Here is a 16,864-nt window from a genome sequence, read left to right as displayed (position 1 = left end):
ACGAAAATGTATATTTGGGGTTTTACCCCTGTGCAAGAGGGCAGGTGTAGTTTGAGACGGATTACATCCCTAATTATATAACTGAATGACAAAGAATGGGAGAATACAAATCGAAACGGTAGGATGACCAGCAGGACTAGAAAATGTCAGCAATTACAGGAGAAAATAGCTTTTCTGTTAATCCTATAGAACAAATAAAAGCTAAAATGTTCAGAAGCATTGACGTCAGAGATCATTTGAAAAAGAAAGGACCCACCTTCTTCAACCGGTCTTATTTCCTCTTTATCTTCAGTTCTTCATGTAGTGAGTGTAGATTGTGGTAGTATTTAATGGACTCCTATTCCTCTACCCGTCTCCTCTCTCTCTTCTCTTCCTCTCCATCAGATAGCATGTCAGTGATTCAGGGTGTTGACCCTCACACTAACCTATGTGGAGTGTGTGGCTGTCACTCTTCATGATACCGCTTGGTTAGTAAGTCAGGGTGCTCAACCAAGCCTTAAGCTCCCCTCTTCTTTAATCTATTGATACAACTCTAAATCCACAGTGGACAACTCCATTCAATCTGTTCTCATTTTCCTCCATTTCATCCACTCTTTTACCCCTCCTGTCTTCCTGCTTTCTCTCGAACTGGCCACACTCACCTAATACCACCAGTTTGAATATAGTGTACCAGATATAGTGTACTAGAACCACAGCAACTTTCAAAGTAAAATGTATGACTTCACATCACTTGAACATTAATTACACCATATGATGTATTTCATCTCACAAATAAGAAAGTCCTGGACAAATTCTATTCCCACACAGACATGCTCCTGGTAGTTAGAGACTTTCCATAGAACTTTACCAGAATGGTAAATCTCCCATCTGTTTTCCTCAGAACATCCTGAATAAATAGCATCTTTTAACTATTTTATTTCTTGTAAGGTCTTGATTCAATCCGTAGCGCTGAAGATCTGCGCTGTAGCGCAATTGAAATGTAAAGGCCCAGCGTAGTCAAAATTCTGTTTTGCCTGTGTCTTGTATCATATTGTACAAACCGGGATTAATTTGTTTAATTCATTTGTGAAGAGCACACTTCTCCAGCGTGCCAATGGCCAACGAAGTCAGTTACGATGCAGAACTGCACCCTGGTGAGGACGACGAGCATGCAGATGAGCTTCCCTGAGACGGTTTCTGACAATTTGTGCATAAATTATTTTCATCAGATGTCTGGGTGGCTGTTCTCAGACGATCCCACAGGAGAAGTGGAGGTCCTGGGCTGGCGTGGTTACACGTGGTCTGTAGTTGTGAGGCTGGTTGGATGTACTGCCAAATTCTCTAAAACGACATATGGTAGAGAAATTAAGGCAAAATTATATGGCAACAGCTCTGGTGGACATTCCTGCAGTCAGCATTTCAATTGCACGCTCCCTGAAGACATCTCTGGCAATGTTACAACTGTTACAGACCTATATCCATCCTGCCCTGCCTATCTAAGGTTTTTGAAAGCCAAGTCAACAAACAGGTCACTGACCATTTCGAATCCCACCGTACCTTCTCCGCTGTGCAATCTGGTTTCCGAGCCGGTCACGGGTGCACCTCAGCCACGCTCAAGGTACTAAACGATGTCATAACCGCCATCGATAAAAGACAGTACTGTGCAGCCGTCTTCATCGACCTGGCCAAGGTTTTCGACTCTGTCAATCGCCATATTCTTATCGGCAGACTCAATAGCCTCAGTTTTGCTAATGACTGCCTTGCCTGGTTCACCAACTACTTTGCAGATAGAGTTCAGTGTGTAAAATCGGAGGGCATGTTGTCCGGTCCTCTGGCAGTCTCTATGTGGGTGCCACAAGGTTCAATTCTTGGGCCGACTCTTTTCTCTGAATATATCAATGATGTTGCTCTTGCTGCGGGCGATTCCCTAATCCACCTCTACGCAGACGACACCATTCTCTATACTTCCGACCCTTCCTTGGACACTGTGCAATCTAACCTCCAAACGAGCTTCAATGCCATACAACACTCCTTCCGTGGCCTCCAACTGCTCTTAAGCGCTAGTAAAACCAAATGCATGCTTTTCACCCGTTCGCTGCCTGCACCCGCACGCCCGACTAACATCACCACCCTGGATGGTTCTGACCTAGAATATGTGGACATCTATAAGTACCTAGGTGTCTGGCTAGACTGTAAACTCTCCTTCCAGACTCATATCAAACATCTCTAATCTAAAATCAAATCTAGAGTCGGCTTTCTATTCCGCAACAAAGCCTCCTTCACTCACGCCGCCAAACTTACCCTAGTAAAACTGACTATCGATCCTCGACTTCGGCAATGTCATCTACAAAATAGCTTCCAATACTCTACTCAGCAAACTGGATGCTGTTTATCACAGTGCCATCCGTTTTGTTACTAAAGCACCTTATACCACCCACCACTGCGACCTGTATGCTCTAGTTGGCTGGCCCTCGCTACATATTCATTGCCAGACCCACTGGCTCCAGGTCATCTACAAGTCCATGCTAGGTAAAGCTCACAATGTATATACTCTCTTTTTTTTCCTACTGTGTTATTGACTTGTTAATTGTTTACATGTGTAACTCTGTGTTGTCTGTTCACACCGCTATGCTTTATCTTGGCCAGGTCGCAGTTGTAAATGAGAACTTGTTCTCAACTAGCCTACCTGGTTAAATAAAGGTGAAATAATAAAAAATAAATAAAAAGTGTTGTATGATCAAACTGCACATTTTAGAGTGCCCTTTTGTCCCCAGCACAAGGTGCACCTGTGTAATGATCATGCTTTTAAATATCTTGGCAAAGGCGAAATGCTAACAGGGATGTATTTAAAATATATATATATATATATCTTTATTTAACTAGGCAATTCAGTTAAGAACAAATTCTTATTTACAATGACGGCCTACCCCGGCCAAACCCTAACCAAGACAATGCTGGGCCAACTGTGCACCGCCCAATCACGGCCAGATGTGATACAGCCTGAAATCGAACCAGGGTCTGTAGTGATGCCTCTAGCACTGAGATGCAGTGCCTTAAACTGCGCACCACTCGGGAGCCCCATAAACATGTTGTGCCAAACATTTTAGAGAAATAAGCTTTTTGTGTTTATGTACATTTTCTGGCTGCATTGAGCCTTTAAAAAGTCCATTTCCGTTTGAGCTGACATATGCAGTGTTCACCGTGAATGCAGTCTCCGTGAATACAGGAACATTGCCTTTAAATTTCAATCATGCTGTAGTGCGGATCTTCAGCGCAATGGATTGAATCGAGCCCTTGGGGTTTTCAGGAAAGTGTGGAGCTGGCTCCAACCACAAGAAGGAGGTCTTCATCGACATTAAGGAAAAAACAGAATTACACAACACACATCCATGATGGAACATACAGTACAGTACTCAAAACACCATGATGATGTCAAAACACAGACTAGCATCCCTACTGAACTTCAAGGAGACATGCAGAGGGACGGACACTCATAACTCAAAAAGGTGTTACTGCTAAGACAATATGGCGACCATGCTTCAACCAAAATGTAGCTGCAGGGTACAGTTCTCAGCACATTTCTGACATTTGGTTTCTGAATGACATTTGTGACTAAACGCATCACTCACACTTGGGTCTGATATGTGGGGCCAGATTTAATCCTCACTTGGAATATAAAGTGAACCTGAGGCTCACTGTCAGCGGAACACAATTTAAAACACAGCAGGAGTGAGAAGAGTGTGTGCGTGTGAGAGAGAAAGGGACTGAGAAGAAAAGGAGTGACAGAATGAAAGGAGAGACTATTTGGCGAAGAGAACTGAGAAAGGATCTTCCTCTCCAATAAAAACTAATTACGTTTGAATTTTAAAAATGAATGGCTTCAAAAGACAACAGTACAATGTGAAATATTCAAAAGGATAGCATTCTTTGAAGCATTTAGTAAGTAGTTCATATACATATTGACAGGTTTCTAATACAGCATGTTTTCAATATCATACTTGTTTTCTTTCAATTCAACATTTGTTTTTTTTACAAGTACAATAATAAAAAATGATAGACAACACCAAGTACGACTCACTTGTTACGTTTATGGCAACGCTTCTTTTGAATGCATTTAGCATCTCTTGATCCATATCTTAAGTGTCATTGAGAAATGAACCTATTAAAGTACTCAGGATGTACTGACTCCTCGTCCCACAGTAAAGGTGGGGACTCCCAGTCCCAGTCATTCCAAAAACCCTCTAGATTCCAAAAGGCTTTGGTAATGCTCGTTAGAATTTTGTCAGCCAAATGTGACTTTCTTTTCACATAAAATCCCACCCATATACTGAACAAGGTCCACCACAATGTCAACACTTGGTTTACCTGTCAAGTGACGTCTTCTCCCAATCAACATGGTCAAAGATGGCAGGCATGCATTAGTCAATATTGTGATCTCCTCCTGTCAGGGTTCAATTGTTCTCTCAGCACATTATGAATATTTTGTTTGAAAAATAAGATCATGTCCATTCGATTTTCATGACTACTATCTGTACCGTAAAAACCCCAAGGATGAAAAATAAGAACACTTTTCAAAGGACCAAAAATGGACACTCAAATCCACATTTTCACACACATTCACTCTTATACATTCGCACTTTGAAAGGCAACAAATGTCCATTCTCCAAGGCAATAATGTCTTTGTGGCAACTCGGCCTTGACATTCCAAATGATGTCATTCTGGCACCTCCCTCTCCAGGAATGATAAAATATCCCATGTTTGATAAATGTTAACAAAAATATAAATGGCGATAAATCTATTTCAGTAAATACTGATGCAGATACAAAATAATAATGATAACTAAAATAATGATTATGAAGATTATGATAAAATACTACATGAAGTAGATACATTGCCTCTCCTTTCCAACTATAATGTCAACTTTTCACCCCAACGCTCTCTTATAGTCCTCTGGGTGGGTTGTTCCCAATACTCTGATTCATAACATTTGGACAAAAAAAACCATGATAGATTAAATGACTATAGCCATGATGGAAAGAAGATTTTGAGAGTACTTCCAGAAATGCAAAGTTTGCCTAGAGAGGCTGTTTGTTTCTTTTAAGAGGAAGTTCCTTTCTGTTCTGTCACTCGCAATGTCTCGTTCTGTCCCACTTTGGTCTTCCTCTTTAGTCTTCCTCAGTGTTGCTTTGATCTGTTTTTCTTTTTAAAGTAAGGAGTTGTTCTTTTTCTTAAAATGTTTTAAAGTTCATTCCTGTTCAGAAATGTTACAATCCTCTTTTTTCTCCGTCATCATAGTCCACCCGTCAAAAGATGCACGTCCCATCCTGTTTAGGGCTGTTTGTTTCACTGACAATCCTCATCGTCCAAACATACCTAGGAAAGGATACAAGAAGCAAGTGTGTATTGACACCAGGGATTACACAACCCTGTGTGTGATGGAAACAGTGGGCATCTCCAAATATATGATGAGCAGAATACTTAAAAAAAAATGTTGTGTTACCTTGAAGCTTATGATATAAACAAAAATAATAAGCAGCCCTGGGCTAATAAATACTGGGCTAATAAATACTGGGCTAATAAATACTGGGCTAATAAATACTGGGCTAATAAATACTGGGCTTCATCTCTCACAGACACTTTGTTTGGTTTTACAATTTGCTCATTTGAGGATAATTTGGGGGGGATATGAACACAAACAAATAGAACAGGGTGCTCAGTCTCATACCAAATAAATAGAACAGGGTGCTCAGTCTCATACCAAACAAATAGAACAGGGTGCTCAGTCTCATACCAAACAAATAGAACAGGGTGCTCAGTCTCATACCAAACAAATAGAACAGGGTGCTCAGTCTCATACCAAACAAATATTGGTCTTTTCAAATCCTTTAGAGCGTTGTAACATTCATTTCGGTGCCCTCTCGCACGGTCACACCACTGCCTTTTAAAAACGTACCGATCCTATACTCCTGCGTCTCCTCCTCCTCAGTGTCTCTCTCAGCCTCTCTCAGACTGCTCAAGGTACACAGATTTAGCTGGCTGGCTGCTCTGGGGAAACTGCAGAATATAAGAGGGGGTGGGGGAGGTGCAAAGGAGAGAAGGTAATTCAAGTGGTAATTTGTTTCTTAACTATAGTGGCAGAATTGAGTTTCTTAACTACAGTTGCAGAATTGAGTTTCTTAATAACTATAGTGGCACATGAGATAAAGGACTTTAAAATATATTAACACAATGAAGAGTCACAAATATTTGGTTTCCCTAAGAATTATATAATAACCAACCTCTCCTTTTTTACCTTGTGCTTCGGACATCGTAGTGAAAAGTTATCTTCATTCAGAGAGCAGTCTGAGGAGAGGTGAAGGAAAAGTGATACAAATGACATAACCATCAACTCAGAAAATTATAACACTCAAAATAATTGGGTACTATTGTTATAGTTACAGTAGGCAGTGGGAGGTAAGGTTTAGGACACAGCATATGAGTCATGAGATTTAACAGTCGGTATGAAGGAAATGTTTTGCTGCTCTTACCTGCATCCATGGCACACGGGTAGTGATATCTCAGTGTGCAGCCTTTGCTGTAACATCCGAGGGTTGAGCCAACCATTTCACAATATGAGCAGACCTGAAGACAGACAGACAGACATAACATAGAGAATAACAGAAGACAGTGGAAAAAAAACAATTAAACTGCGGACGTCTGAGAACTGCTTAAGGTATATTGAGCTGAAAATAATATCTATATATAGTAACTAATATCATTACATTGTAAACTGTATAGACGTCAACAACAAAAAGATTACTCACTGTGTCTCTGGCACCATCTAGTGCCTCCTGTAGGCCATACAGTCTTCCATTGACCAGGTAAACCCCACTGGTCCAGACCATGCATGCCTCATGCACCCACAGCTCCTCTGGGTCCATAGGCATCTGAGGAAGTTGGGCCAGCTGTGCCAAAGGCCCAAGGGAGTCTAAGGTTGGGGGGGGAGGCTGGAATGGCAATGAGGCTTTGCTGTTGGATGGCACCATTCTTGGGGAATTCTCACTGGATTTCTGTCTCCTTTTAAATCTCGGGTGCAACGTCAGCTTTCTGTGTTGTGGCCTTTGTTGAGTGTCTTCTGTCTGCGGTTGCTGGCATGGTTGGTTTTGCTGACTGTAAGTGGGCTCATTCTGAAGTTCGGGTTGTTTCCTTAGCTCAGTAACTGGCTTTAACTCTGGAGGCATGTCCCAATTAAGAACTGTTGTCTTGTTGGTGGTGGTTTTAGCAAGTTTGCTGGCCAGATAAAGCATCTCCCCTCCACCTGCTGGAGAGGCAGTGCCAACAGCAGAGGCAGGGGAAGTTGTACTTGTCTCTTGACTGAACATGCAATCACTATAAGATGAGGACTTGATAATTGGCACATCTTGCAGTTCAGGGCCCTGGGTGGTCAACACATTTGAAATAGTGTCTAGATTTTGCACATTTCTACTCATCCCAGTAGTTACAAGACTCTGTCGAATCTGGGGTTGATTCTTGGGAAGCCTCGTAGCATATTCAGGAGGGTAGTAAGGTCCATAGAGATCCCCAAGGTTTTTGTAATTGGCCCATTTCTGGCACAGGCAGCAGAGAAGACGGCCAGAATGAATGGATTCAGTAATCACAGGGCCTGGTAGAAGGTACTCAGATGAAGGTAGAACCTTTCCTGCCTGGAGGGCAGAGTCCACATCCTCCAGTTCCCTCTTCTCTTTGACCCTCTCAATTTCTCCATCTCTCCTAGGCAGTTGAGACAAAAGAGCTGAGGTCAAAAGAGCTTCAATACCACTACTGCTTGCTTTCCCTCCAACCACTCCACGCTCTCCCTTCATCTTCTCCTCTTCACCATTCACAATTGTGCACACGGCTCCTATCTCAGCTACTTTCCTCTCCACATGTATGTATGGCGCAAAGGCACACTTGCTATTATCAGGAAAAACTCTGCTGTTATCAAAATGTCCCCCTGCTCTTGTAGCCGCTTCCAGGTCATCTTTGGCCGCCGCCGCTGCTACTCCTCTTCTCCTCCTCCTCTGCCTGCCTCTTGATCCCACTACCTCACTTTCATCTTTCACCCCCCCTTGTTTCTGGCAGACTGATATCACCTCCGGCTCTGGCTGAGTGTCCTCACTTTCAGCATCCACTTTTACTGCTTGGGTCAAGACTGGTGGAATCTCAGGAAGAGTCATTTTCTGTTCAGTTGGAGGAGTGACCGATGGGGCAGAGGCTGTAGTGCTAGGGCTTGGGGCTACCTGTGGGCTAACAGTTGCAGGAGATTGAATGGGTGGGCCAGACAGAGCACTTGGGCTCACATTCTGTGCCTGGGCCTGGGTGGCTTGAGCACGTTTTTGCTTATTCACACTTCCAACAGGCCTTCCCTTCTTCTTGCCTGATGGGAAATAGCCTTTGGGTACAGAATTGTCTGATTGTTTGGAATCTTGTGGTGACCCTGTCATTGCCAAAGATGACCTTGGAGAAGTTTGGTGTGGCTGTCTTAGTAAGTGCCCTTGAACCTGACTGTGGTGTGGTGGGGTGGTTCCATAATAGTCACTGCTACTGTAATCATCAAATCCAATCCCAGTTTCTTCAAGTTTTTGTCTCAGAAGGTTAGCAGCAGATTGTTCACCTCGTCGAGTCTCAAGTTGCTGGTAAGTATTAGTGAAATGTTGAATATCAGACAAGGCAGATGAAGACGGTGGGGGGGAGCCCTGTACTGGACAAGGTAGTGGTGGAGGTGGGGGTAAGGGCCCTAACAAGGTGAAGTCAGCAGGTATCTCTTTATCTCTATCACCAGTACTAGATGCTGCAGTCCCTAACCCAAAGTCAAAGTCTGGCTGCAAAGGTCTTGTAACAGTTCCTGTGGTGCCGCATTTAAGAACTTGTGATGTCTGGTGAGGATCACAGGGGTATGCGGTGGGAGGTAACGGTCCAGTCTCATCAACCCCTCTGTAGGGCATAATGTCACTTAATGAGAGACTTTCATCGAGATAAGGTAAACATTCCTCTTCGTCCTGTGTGTCAGTAAACTGTGACATTTCAGTGTGAGAAAATCCAGCAAAATCATTTGAGTCAACGTCGGTATGGCCACTGTTAGTAGATTTCTTCACATTTGGTGTAATTTTCTGAACAATAGCCTCCAGTTTCAAACCTCTCCCTTTTCTTGGAGGCAGACTCTTCTTACCCTGAACAGGTGAGGAGGATTGTGAATAAGTGCTTTGTCCAGGTGTGGGACAAGGAGTGTTAGGCGAACCAAGTGTAGTTATATCTGAACTGGATGAGTCATCGTCATTTTGGAGGCTGGATTCAGAGTAGGTCAAAGGTGAGTGATATGAACTAGGGGCACTCCTTTGCTGTGATACATCCTGATGCTGCCTCTTGGCAGGGATAGGGGAAATGAAAGATCGAACTCTCCTCCTCAACATTAATGGATTAGTGTCCCCAGAACCCCCAGTTTTATTTGGTCGATGGCTCTGTGGCATCACGGAATTGACATTGCCACCAATACTGGGACCAACTGTTTTCATGGAATTAGGTGTTGGATGGAGTGATTTAAAGATTTCTTCTGTAACCACTTGGGAGACAGGTGATTTAAGAATGTTGGAGACTGGTGGAGCTGTTGGAACCAATTGGGGGGCAACAGACCCAAGAGGAGCAGCAGGAGGTGGCTGTTGACTTCTCTGGTAAGGATCCCCCTCCAACATCCCCACACTCTCTCTACCAGAGTGTGTTGACTCCCACATTTTCATGTCATAGTAAGTGTTCTGATGAGGAACTTGCTGTTTAGCAAACGGTTGGCGATTGTGCAAAATGTCAGTTGGAGACTGCATCCTTTGTCTCTGCTCTGAATGACTGAGTTTATGTCTACCTGGAGAAGTACTGGACTGCATCAGATCCTTGGTGGGTCTATTAATGGTAGCTGCCCAATCAAGCCTGTCATCCAAGTCATGAGCATGGAGGGGAGTATACATTTGTAATTTGTTTGCGGATTGTGGGTTTTGTAAATGAACTTGGGGTGAGTGGTAGGGATTGTGGAAATGGGGGTTACGTGGCATCATATTGCCCTCTCTTGTATCACCAAACCTGGAACCAGGAAAGCCACTGGCATGCCCTGCAGATAAATCTACACCATGTGGGTATGACTGATGTCTTGCTGGTGGAGACAGAGGGTTGGTGGTAGAGGGATAGTGAGAGGTTTGCTGCAGATGTTGAGAGGGCATGGTGGTGGTCAAAACAATCTTACCTCTTCTAAGAGGCTCTGCATTCATAACCACAGATGGGTGTAAAGCCTTGTTATGATGCTCAACATCAGTTTCCTTGGTTGTAAGACCACTATGATGGACAGCCTCTGCAGTCTCCTTTGATGCTACCTTCACTCCAACTTCTTTTTTATCTCCCATCTCCTTACTGTTCCCTAGATCATTTGTTGATGGCAGTTGGATCACAGAGGCACCAATTGGACTTTTTTCCCGCTCTCTTTCACGTTCCCCATCCCTTTCTGGTGTACTGCGGCGATTGGGACAAACATCACATATGACAGAGCGGCGCTCTTTAGATGGAGGTAAAAGGGAAGACGTCAACATTTGAGACTCAATTTGACCTATGGTTCCGACACTGCCCGCTAGCGGCTCCGTTTCCTGCAATAGGAGTTCCTGTACAGCTGAAGATGAGCTGGGCAGACCTGAAGGGGGTTTCCTGTGAGGTAACGAGTAGTCGGCTAAATTTATGTGTTTTGGTGGAGGTCCAGACAAAAACTCTGTAGACTGTGGCATATGGGTCAGGTGACGCTGCGGTGTTGCCATTTTATTTTTCTCTGAAGAAGCACTGTGAGATCCCTTAGTATCTACTCCTTCAGACCTCAAGAAGGATTGAGGTGATTCTGGTACAAAATCAGATCCAGGCCCCTGGCGCTGATTTAGTTGAAGAGGCTTTCCAGGGCTGGTCATTCGGGAGGGGTGGGAAGTGACCTCTCCAACTCCAGTTTGGGTTCTCATACTTTCAGCCATGCCATAAGGATGCCTGGTTTGGTACTGTTGCCGAGTCATAGTTTGAGCCTGGAGATGGGCAGTTAGTGCCTGTTCAGATCGCCCATAGCGCCGGTCTAAGTGATAACCCTGTAGAACCTCCTGCAAGAGGCTTGGAAATTGATGCTGCAGTTGAGAATTATCATCATGTCCTCTTACTCCTGATCCTTCTCTTCTCCTCACTGATCCCTCAACTGTAGTACCCGCAACATCCTTGGTGTGTTCAGGGGCATAACTGGGCTTTGGCTGATGGAAGCCTTGATACCTTGAATTTGATCCTGTTACACTCCCTGGACTAGGTCTCCCTCGGTTCTTCAAACCCATGGCAGCACCATGTGGTGACTCTTGATAACCATATTTTTGAGGACCTGAGGGGGGATGATTTTGAGGGACAGACCGCCCAAAGTTAGATTTCTGGGGAACTTCATGATGAGAGGAATATACACTCAAATCCATTCCTTCCTCCCCATTATGACGACTAGACTCTCTAAAGAAGCTGTCTGAATGCTTCTCCTCTATGCAGTTGTCTTGTACATATGTAGCTTTTTCTGGATTATTTACCTCACAGCGAGTTGACACAATAACACCCACTCCACCAGCATTAGTCTGTTCCTCAATATTTTCATCTTGATTGGAGTTGTCCAAATCTCGTGTCTTACATCGTTTTCCGTCCTTCTCATCCCCCTTTTTGTTACGGAAGGAAGATCGATCCAATTTATTTTCTTTGTCCTGCCCATCTTGTCGCATGTGTCCCTCTCGGGTCTGCTCTCTCGGGTCTGCACCATGGGTGCCTTTTTCAATCATCCCTCCACTTTCATCTTTAATTCCTTCATATTTAATTTCCCTTGTTTTCCTAAGCCCATTTTTAGTATTCACATCAGTGGCACCAGGCTCAGAAACACAGTTTGCGTGGAACTGAGGAGCAGGAGATGGAATGGGGCATGAGGGAGTAGAGGAAACAGGAGGGCGAGAATGTACGCTTGGACCAGGCTCAGCAGATTGAGGAGCAGAGGAGGGAGATGACAATGAAGGTGTCCGGGTTTCAGTTGTCTTTCTTTCAGAAACATCTGATGGATTCAGAGATTGTTTTGTAGACGATTCCGTGAACATCCTCTTCCCTTGTGAAACCTGATCACTCTTTCCAGTATGAGATTTTTTTTTACTTGAACCCATGGACATTTGACTCTGAGATGGAGGAGGATAGTAGCCAGTTGGTTCTGATCCACTGCTTGTGCCACTCATCTGCCGCATTCTAGATTTCCCCCCCTCAGAAATCTGCTCATCTCGTTCCTCTTTGACCCTTGATGAAACTCTTTCGGACACCAGAAAGGAATCTTCATCACCTCCAGCCTCCGAGCTAGCACCTTCACCACCACCTATCCCACTGCTTGAGGCAGCACTGACACTTCGACTCCTTGGTTGAGTAGAAGGAATGGCTTGTAATGCCTGCAGCATTTGACTTTGTCCATCTTTCCCCCTTCTATGTGACATTAATGTGTCAGTGAGAAGCATATGTTGCACTGTATTGGGTAAATTCGCTACCTGTGATGTCAACGCATTTAGACTGTTCAAGCCAGGATCTTGCATGAGTTTGTCAAGAGGAGAAGATGAATAGACAGACGAGGATGACCCTTCTTCATGTGATCCTTTTCCTGTACCTGCAGCCATTCTGCTTCGGTTTGAGACTAAGTGACCACCTCCAGCGCTTGTATTCAGACCAGTAGCTTTGTTACTGCCACTGCTGCCACAACTACTGATGCTGCTGTTGGAGTTGGGTGTGGGACTCAACTGAGGCAAAGTCTGCAATAACCGACCACGGCAACTACGAGGAGTTGGGGGAGGAGGATGTGATGGAACATGTGGGGGACATAAAGGGTTCCCATGACCTTCTGAGACACCCATCAACGGGGAAGGTGAGGAGCTACAACTGGGAGACTGCACTGCAGAGGCAGCTGGAGAGGGGTTAGATATAGGGCTGAAGTTTTGGTTAACCTGACCCTGTTGGGGTTGAGAGTGCATTGGCGATTTGGAGATTTCTTGACACGGTTGTTGAGGCATTCCGGGATTGGTGGATTGGTGATGTTTAGAGTATACAGAACCTGGTGGAGGGGCATGATGCTGCAATTTGAGAGAGTTGTCGCAACCTACTCCTAAATTGTGCTGAGAATTGCGGTCCTGGAGGGTGGCTTGTTTGTGGAGTGGATGAGTTTGTGGGGAGTATGAGGGGTAACTTGAAGAGTGGTAACTCTGTGTAACATTCTCCAGTGATCCAACATTGTTTGTTGTAGCTGAACTTGAAATTGAGTTTGAATTAGAGTTCATATTAGGAGAGTTGTTGACTTTAGGTTCAAATCCACCACCACTGCTGGCCCCATCATGATATCTCTGTGGTGGGGAGCTATACATTCCTGATGACCCTGTGGATGCACTACCCTGTGGGGAGTAGTGTGAGAACTGTGGAGGCATTCTGTGTCCAGAGATGGGATAAGTCCTATGCTGCTGTCCATGTTGCAGAGCTTGATGGGCGGGGTAATTCTGTCCATGTTGGCGGTGCTGCATCTGAGGCCCTGATGCTGGCTGCATTGCAGGGTTCTGACCCATTTTGTACTGATGGGAGGGGGAAAATGCTCCAGCACCACTGCTGCCACTGCTACTACCACCTGAGCCGGCCGTCGGACCATAGTCCAAAGGATAGGGAGACATCATCCCGGAGGAGCTGGTTCCAGCTTGTCTGTACTGCTGAGGTATATGTCCATCCATACTGGAGTACCCAAAACCTGCCCCATATGCCATACCTCCTCTTCTAGGTCTGTCCTTTCCACCCATTGCAAAATAATAATCCATTGTTTCCTTGTGGTAAGGGTTGCTACTACTGCCACTGTGAATATTACCGTGTGATGATTCCCCAGCTCTGTGTCTTGCATCATAAGCAAGCATATGGCCAGCCTGACTAGGGTGGTGGTGCCCTCGATGGAGTAGGTGTCGACTGTGACTTTGAGGGTTTGGAGGGGTTTGCTGTTGCATCCCAGTGTAGTCGTCTGTCATCCTTGGGGATATCTGGGGATCTGTTGATGGTGGTGGGTAAGAGGGGCCACCTCCACCCCTACTAGTAAATCCAGGAGGAAGAGCTGGAGGTGCTGGACTGTTGGGGAAATTCTGCATGTTTTGATGAATTTTTACAAATTGTTTGAGGGAATGTTTTTTGTTCTGTAATGGCAGTTACTGTGTCAGTTGACTTCGTAGGATTGCAGTTAAAGGATGGTGGAGAGTCCAACAAAGTCCAGCAGAGTTGAAGCAAGTGACTTTATCACAAATGTTTCATCACACTTGTAGCAGCAATCGAAGATGAAGCAAATACTGAGGCTTGAGCAGAAAATGACCAGTAATTTTCAATTAGATGCAACTAAGGAACTTCTGAAATCTGCCGAAAATGTAAAGTAACTCCATTATAGGTGTAATAGTTGGAGAGTTGAGTTCAAATTACAACTAAAGATCTGTTTTTCTGTACTAAATGTAGTAGCAATTTCAAAGTTAAAAGGATATGATACAGATGTTGCAGTTTGGCACTAAATGTGAATATATCAAGTGCAAGAGAGACAACAGCACTTGAAATAATAGGCAACAGCACTTTCCACTGTATAAGAGCACAGGCAAACAGAGTTAAGATAAAATTGCAGTGGGATTCAATGATGTCCCATGTGCAAAAAATTTTCAAGAGTAACTGAGTCACTGCCTTTCAGACTGCTGGACTGCCATTGCAGAAATTATTCAGTTCTGGCAGGAGTAGCATATGTGAAACAATAATTCTTCCCTCGTGTAGGTTTGCATGTATTTGACTAGTACCTGTGTAGAAACATCCTTAGAAATGCTTGCCTGTACTTTCATCCAATAAATGTCTCAAACCAAAAGGGGGAAAAAAATCCACTGACATTTGTGTGTTCTTGTTGAGATTAATACTTTTTGAAATTCTCATTTTTTGTTGTCATTCCCTTAGATTTGTTGACGTATGTAGTTGGATTGTAGAAAAGTCTTTGGTCTCCAGTTTCCCCAACTTTAATTCTTCTTCACCAGTGTTTATCTTGGTGCTCTTCTATATCTCCAACATTGTTCTGTCTTACCTTATTTCCTTTTTCTTTCAATCATTATTCAAATTGAACGTCTCCCACACCAATGTCCAAAAGTAAGGTTTCCATTTAATCAGCTTCTTCTTGTTTTTCTTTTGCAGTTTCTCTCCAGTATTTCCATCCATGCGAGTCCATCTCTCTTCAGTTGTTTACAGGAGCTCTGTGGAAATTTGAAAGAACAGAAAAAGAAACAAAAATAACTGTGTGCCACAACGACCACATAGCCTATACTGTACATAGGATATTACATCCAAAGATTCTGTGTGGGTTTTTGCTGACAAAGTAAGTATAGTGTGTTTGTTGTTAACCATTGCATAACCCCTTACTCTTTCTCACTGTGTTCCTTAACATATACCACATGGTCTATTTTAGTATTGTACTAACTGTAGGTCTTACTGTACAAATAGTCACATACAGTGGGGCAAAAAAGTATTTCGTCAGCCACCAATTGTGCAAGTTCTCCCACTTAAAAAGAGGGGCCTGTAATTTTCATCATAGGTACAGCTCAACTATGACAGACAAAATGTTAAAGGAAAATCCAGAAAATCACATTGTAGGATTTTTAATGAATTCATTTGCAAATTATGGTGGAAAATAAGTATTTGGTCAATAAAAGTTTATCTCAATACTTTGTTATATACCCTTTGTTGGCAATGACAGAGGTCAAACGTTTTCTGTAAGTCTTCACAAACTGTTGCTGGTATTTTGGCCCATTCCTCCATGCAGATCTCCTCTAGAGCAGTGATGTTTTGGGGCTGTTGCTGGGCAACATGGACTTTCAACTCACTCCAAAGATTTTCTATGGGGTTGAGATCTGGAGACTGGCTAGGCCACTCCAGGACCTTGAAATGCTCCTTACGAAGCCACTCCTTCGTTGCCCGGGGCGGTGTGTTTGGGATCATTGTCATGCTGAAAGACTCAGCCACGTTTCATCTTTAATGCCCTTGCTGATGGAAGGAGGTTTTCACTCAAAATCTCACGATACATGGCCCCATTCATTCTTTCCTTTACACGGATCAGTCGTCCTGGTCCCTTTGCAGAAAAACAGCCCCAAAGCATGATGTTTCCACCCCCATGCTTCACAGTAGGTATGGTGTTCTTTGGATGCAACTCAGCAATCTTTGTCCTCCAAACACGACGAGTTGAGTTTTTACCAAAAAGTTATATTTTGGTTTCATCTGACCATATGACATTCTCCCAATCTTCTTCTGGATCATCCAAATGCTCTCTAGCAAACTTCAGACGGGCCTGGACATGTACTGGCTTAAGCAGGGGGACACGTCTGGCACTGCAGGATTTGAGTCCCTGGCGGCGTTGTGTGTTACTGATGGTAGGCTTTGTTACTTTGGTCCCAGCTCTCTGCAGGTCATTCACTAGTTCCCCCCGTGTGGTTCTGAGATTTTTGCTCACCGTTCTTGTGATCATTTTGACCCTACGGGGTGAGATCTTGTGTGGAGCCCCAGATCGAGGGAGATTATCAGTAGTCTTGTATGTCTTCCATTTCCTAATAATTGCTCCCACAGTTGATTTCTTCAAACCAAGCTGCTTACCTATTGCAGATTCAGTCTTCCCAGCCTGGTGCAGGTCTACAATTTTGTTTCTGGTGTCCTTTGACAGCTCTTTGGTCTTGGCCATAGCGGAGTTTGGAGTGTGACTGTTTGAGGTTGTGGACAGGTGTCTTTTATACTGATAACAAGTTCAAACAGGTGCCATTAATACAGGTAACGAGTGGA

At 44.0% G+C, this 16,864-nt stretch overlaps 1 protein-coding gene across 2 annotated transcripts in view; it reads right to left on the bottom strand.

The window, feature by feature from the left end:
* Nucleotides 1–3,615: 3,615 nt before the first annotated feature.
* Nucleotides 3,616–16,864, bottom strand: part of LOC135554246 (transcription factor 20-like) — a 28,141-nt gene continuing 14,892 nt past the window's right edge. Inside the window, exons 2-6 of one of the 2 annotated variants that reach the window (XM_064986412.1) lie at nt 6,784–15,291; nt 6,508–6,601; nt 6,259–6,322; nt 5,934–6,034; nt 3,616–5,353 (exon numbers count right to left, since the gene is read on the bottom strand). In XM_064986412.1, coding sequence (XP_064842484.1) covers nt 5,337–5,353; nt 5,934–6,034; nt 6,259–6,322; nt 6,508–6,601; nt 6,784–14,169 — 7,662 coding nt within the window. In that variant the 5' untranslated portion in view covers nt 14,170–15,291 and the 3' untranslated portion in view covers nt 3,616–5,336. The remainder of the gene's footprint in view (nt 5,354–5,933; nt 6,035–6,258; nt 6,323–6,507; nt 6,602–6,783; nt 15,292–16,864) is intronic. The other variant, XM_064986413.1, reaches the window with a different exon arrangement.

Source organism: Oncorhynchus masou, chromosome 14, assembly GCF_036934945.1.
Source record: "Oncorhynchus masou masou isolate Uvic2021 chromosome 14, UVic_Omas_1.1, whole genome shotgun sequence".
Lineage (NCBI taxonomy): Eukaryota > Metazoa > Chordata > Actinopteri > Salmoniformes > Salmonidae > Oncorhynchus > Oncorhynchus masou.
This window is presented reverse-complemented; position numbering and strand designations above follow the sequence as displayed.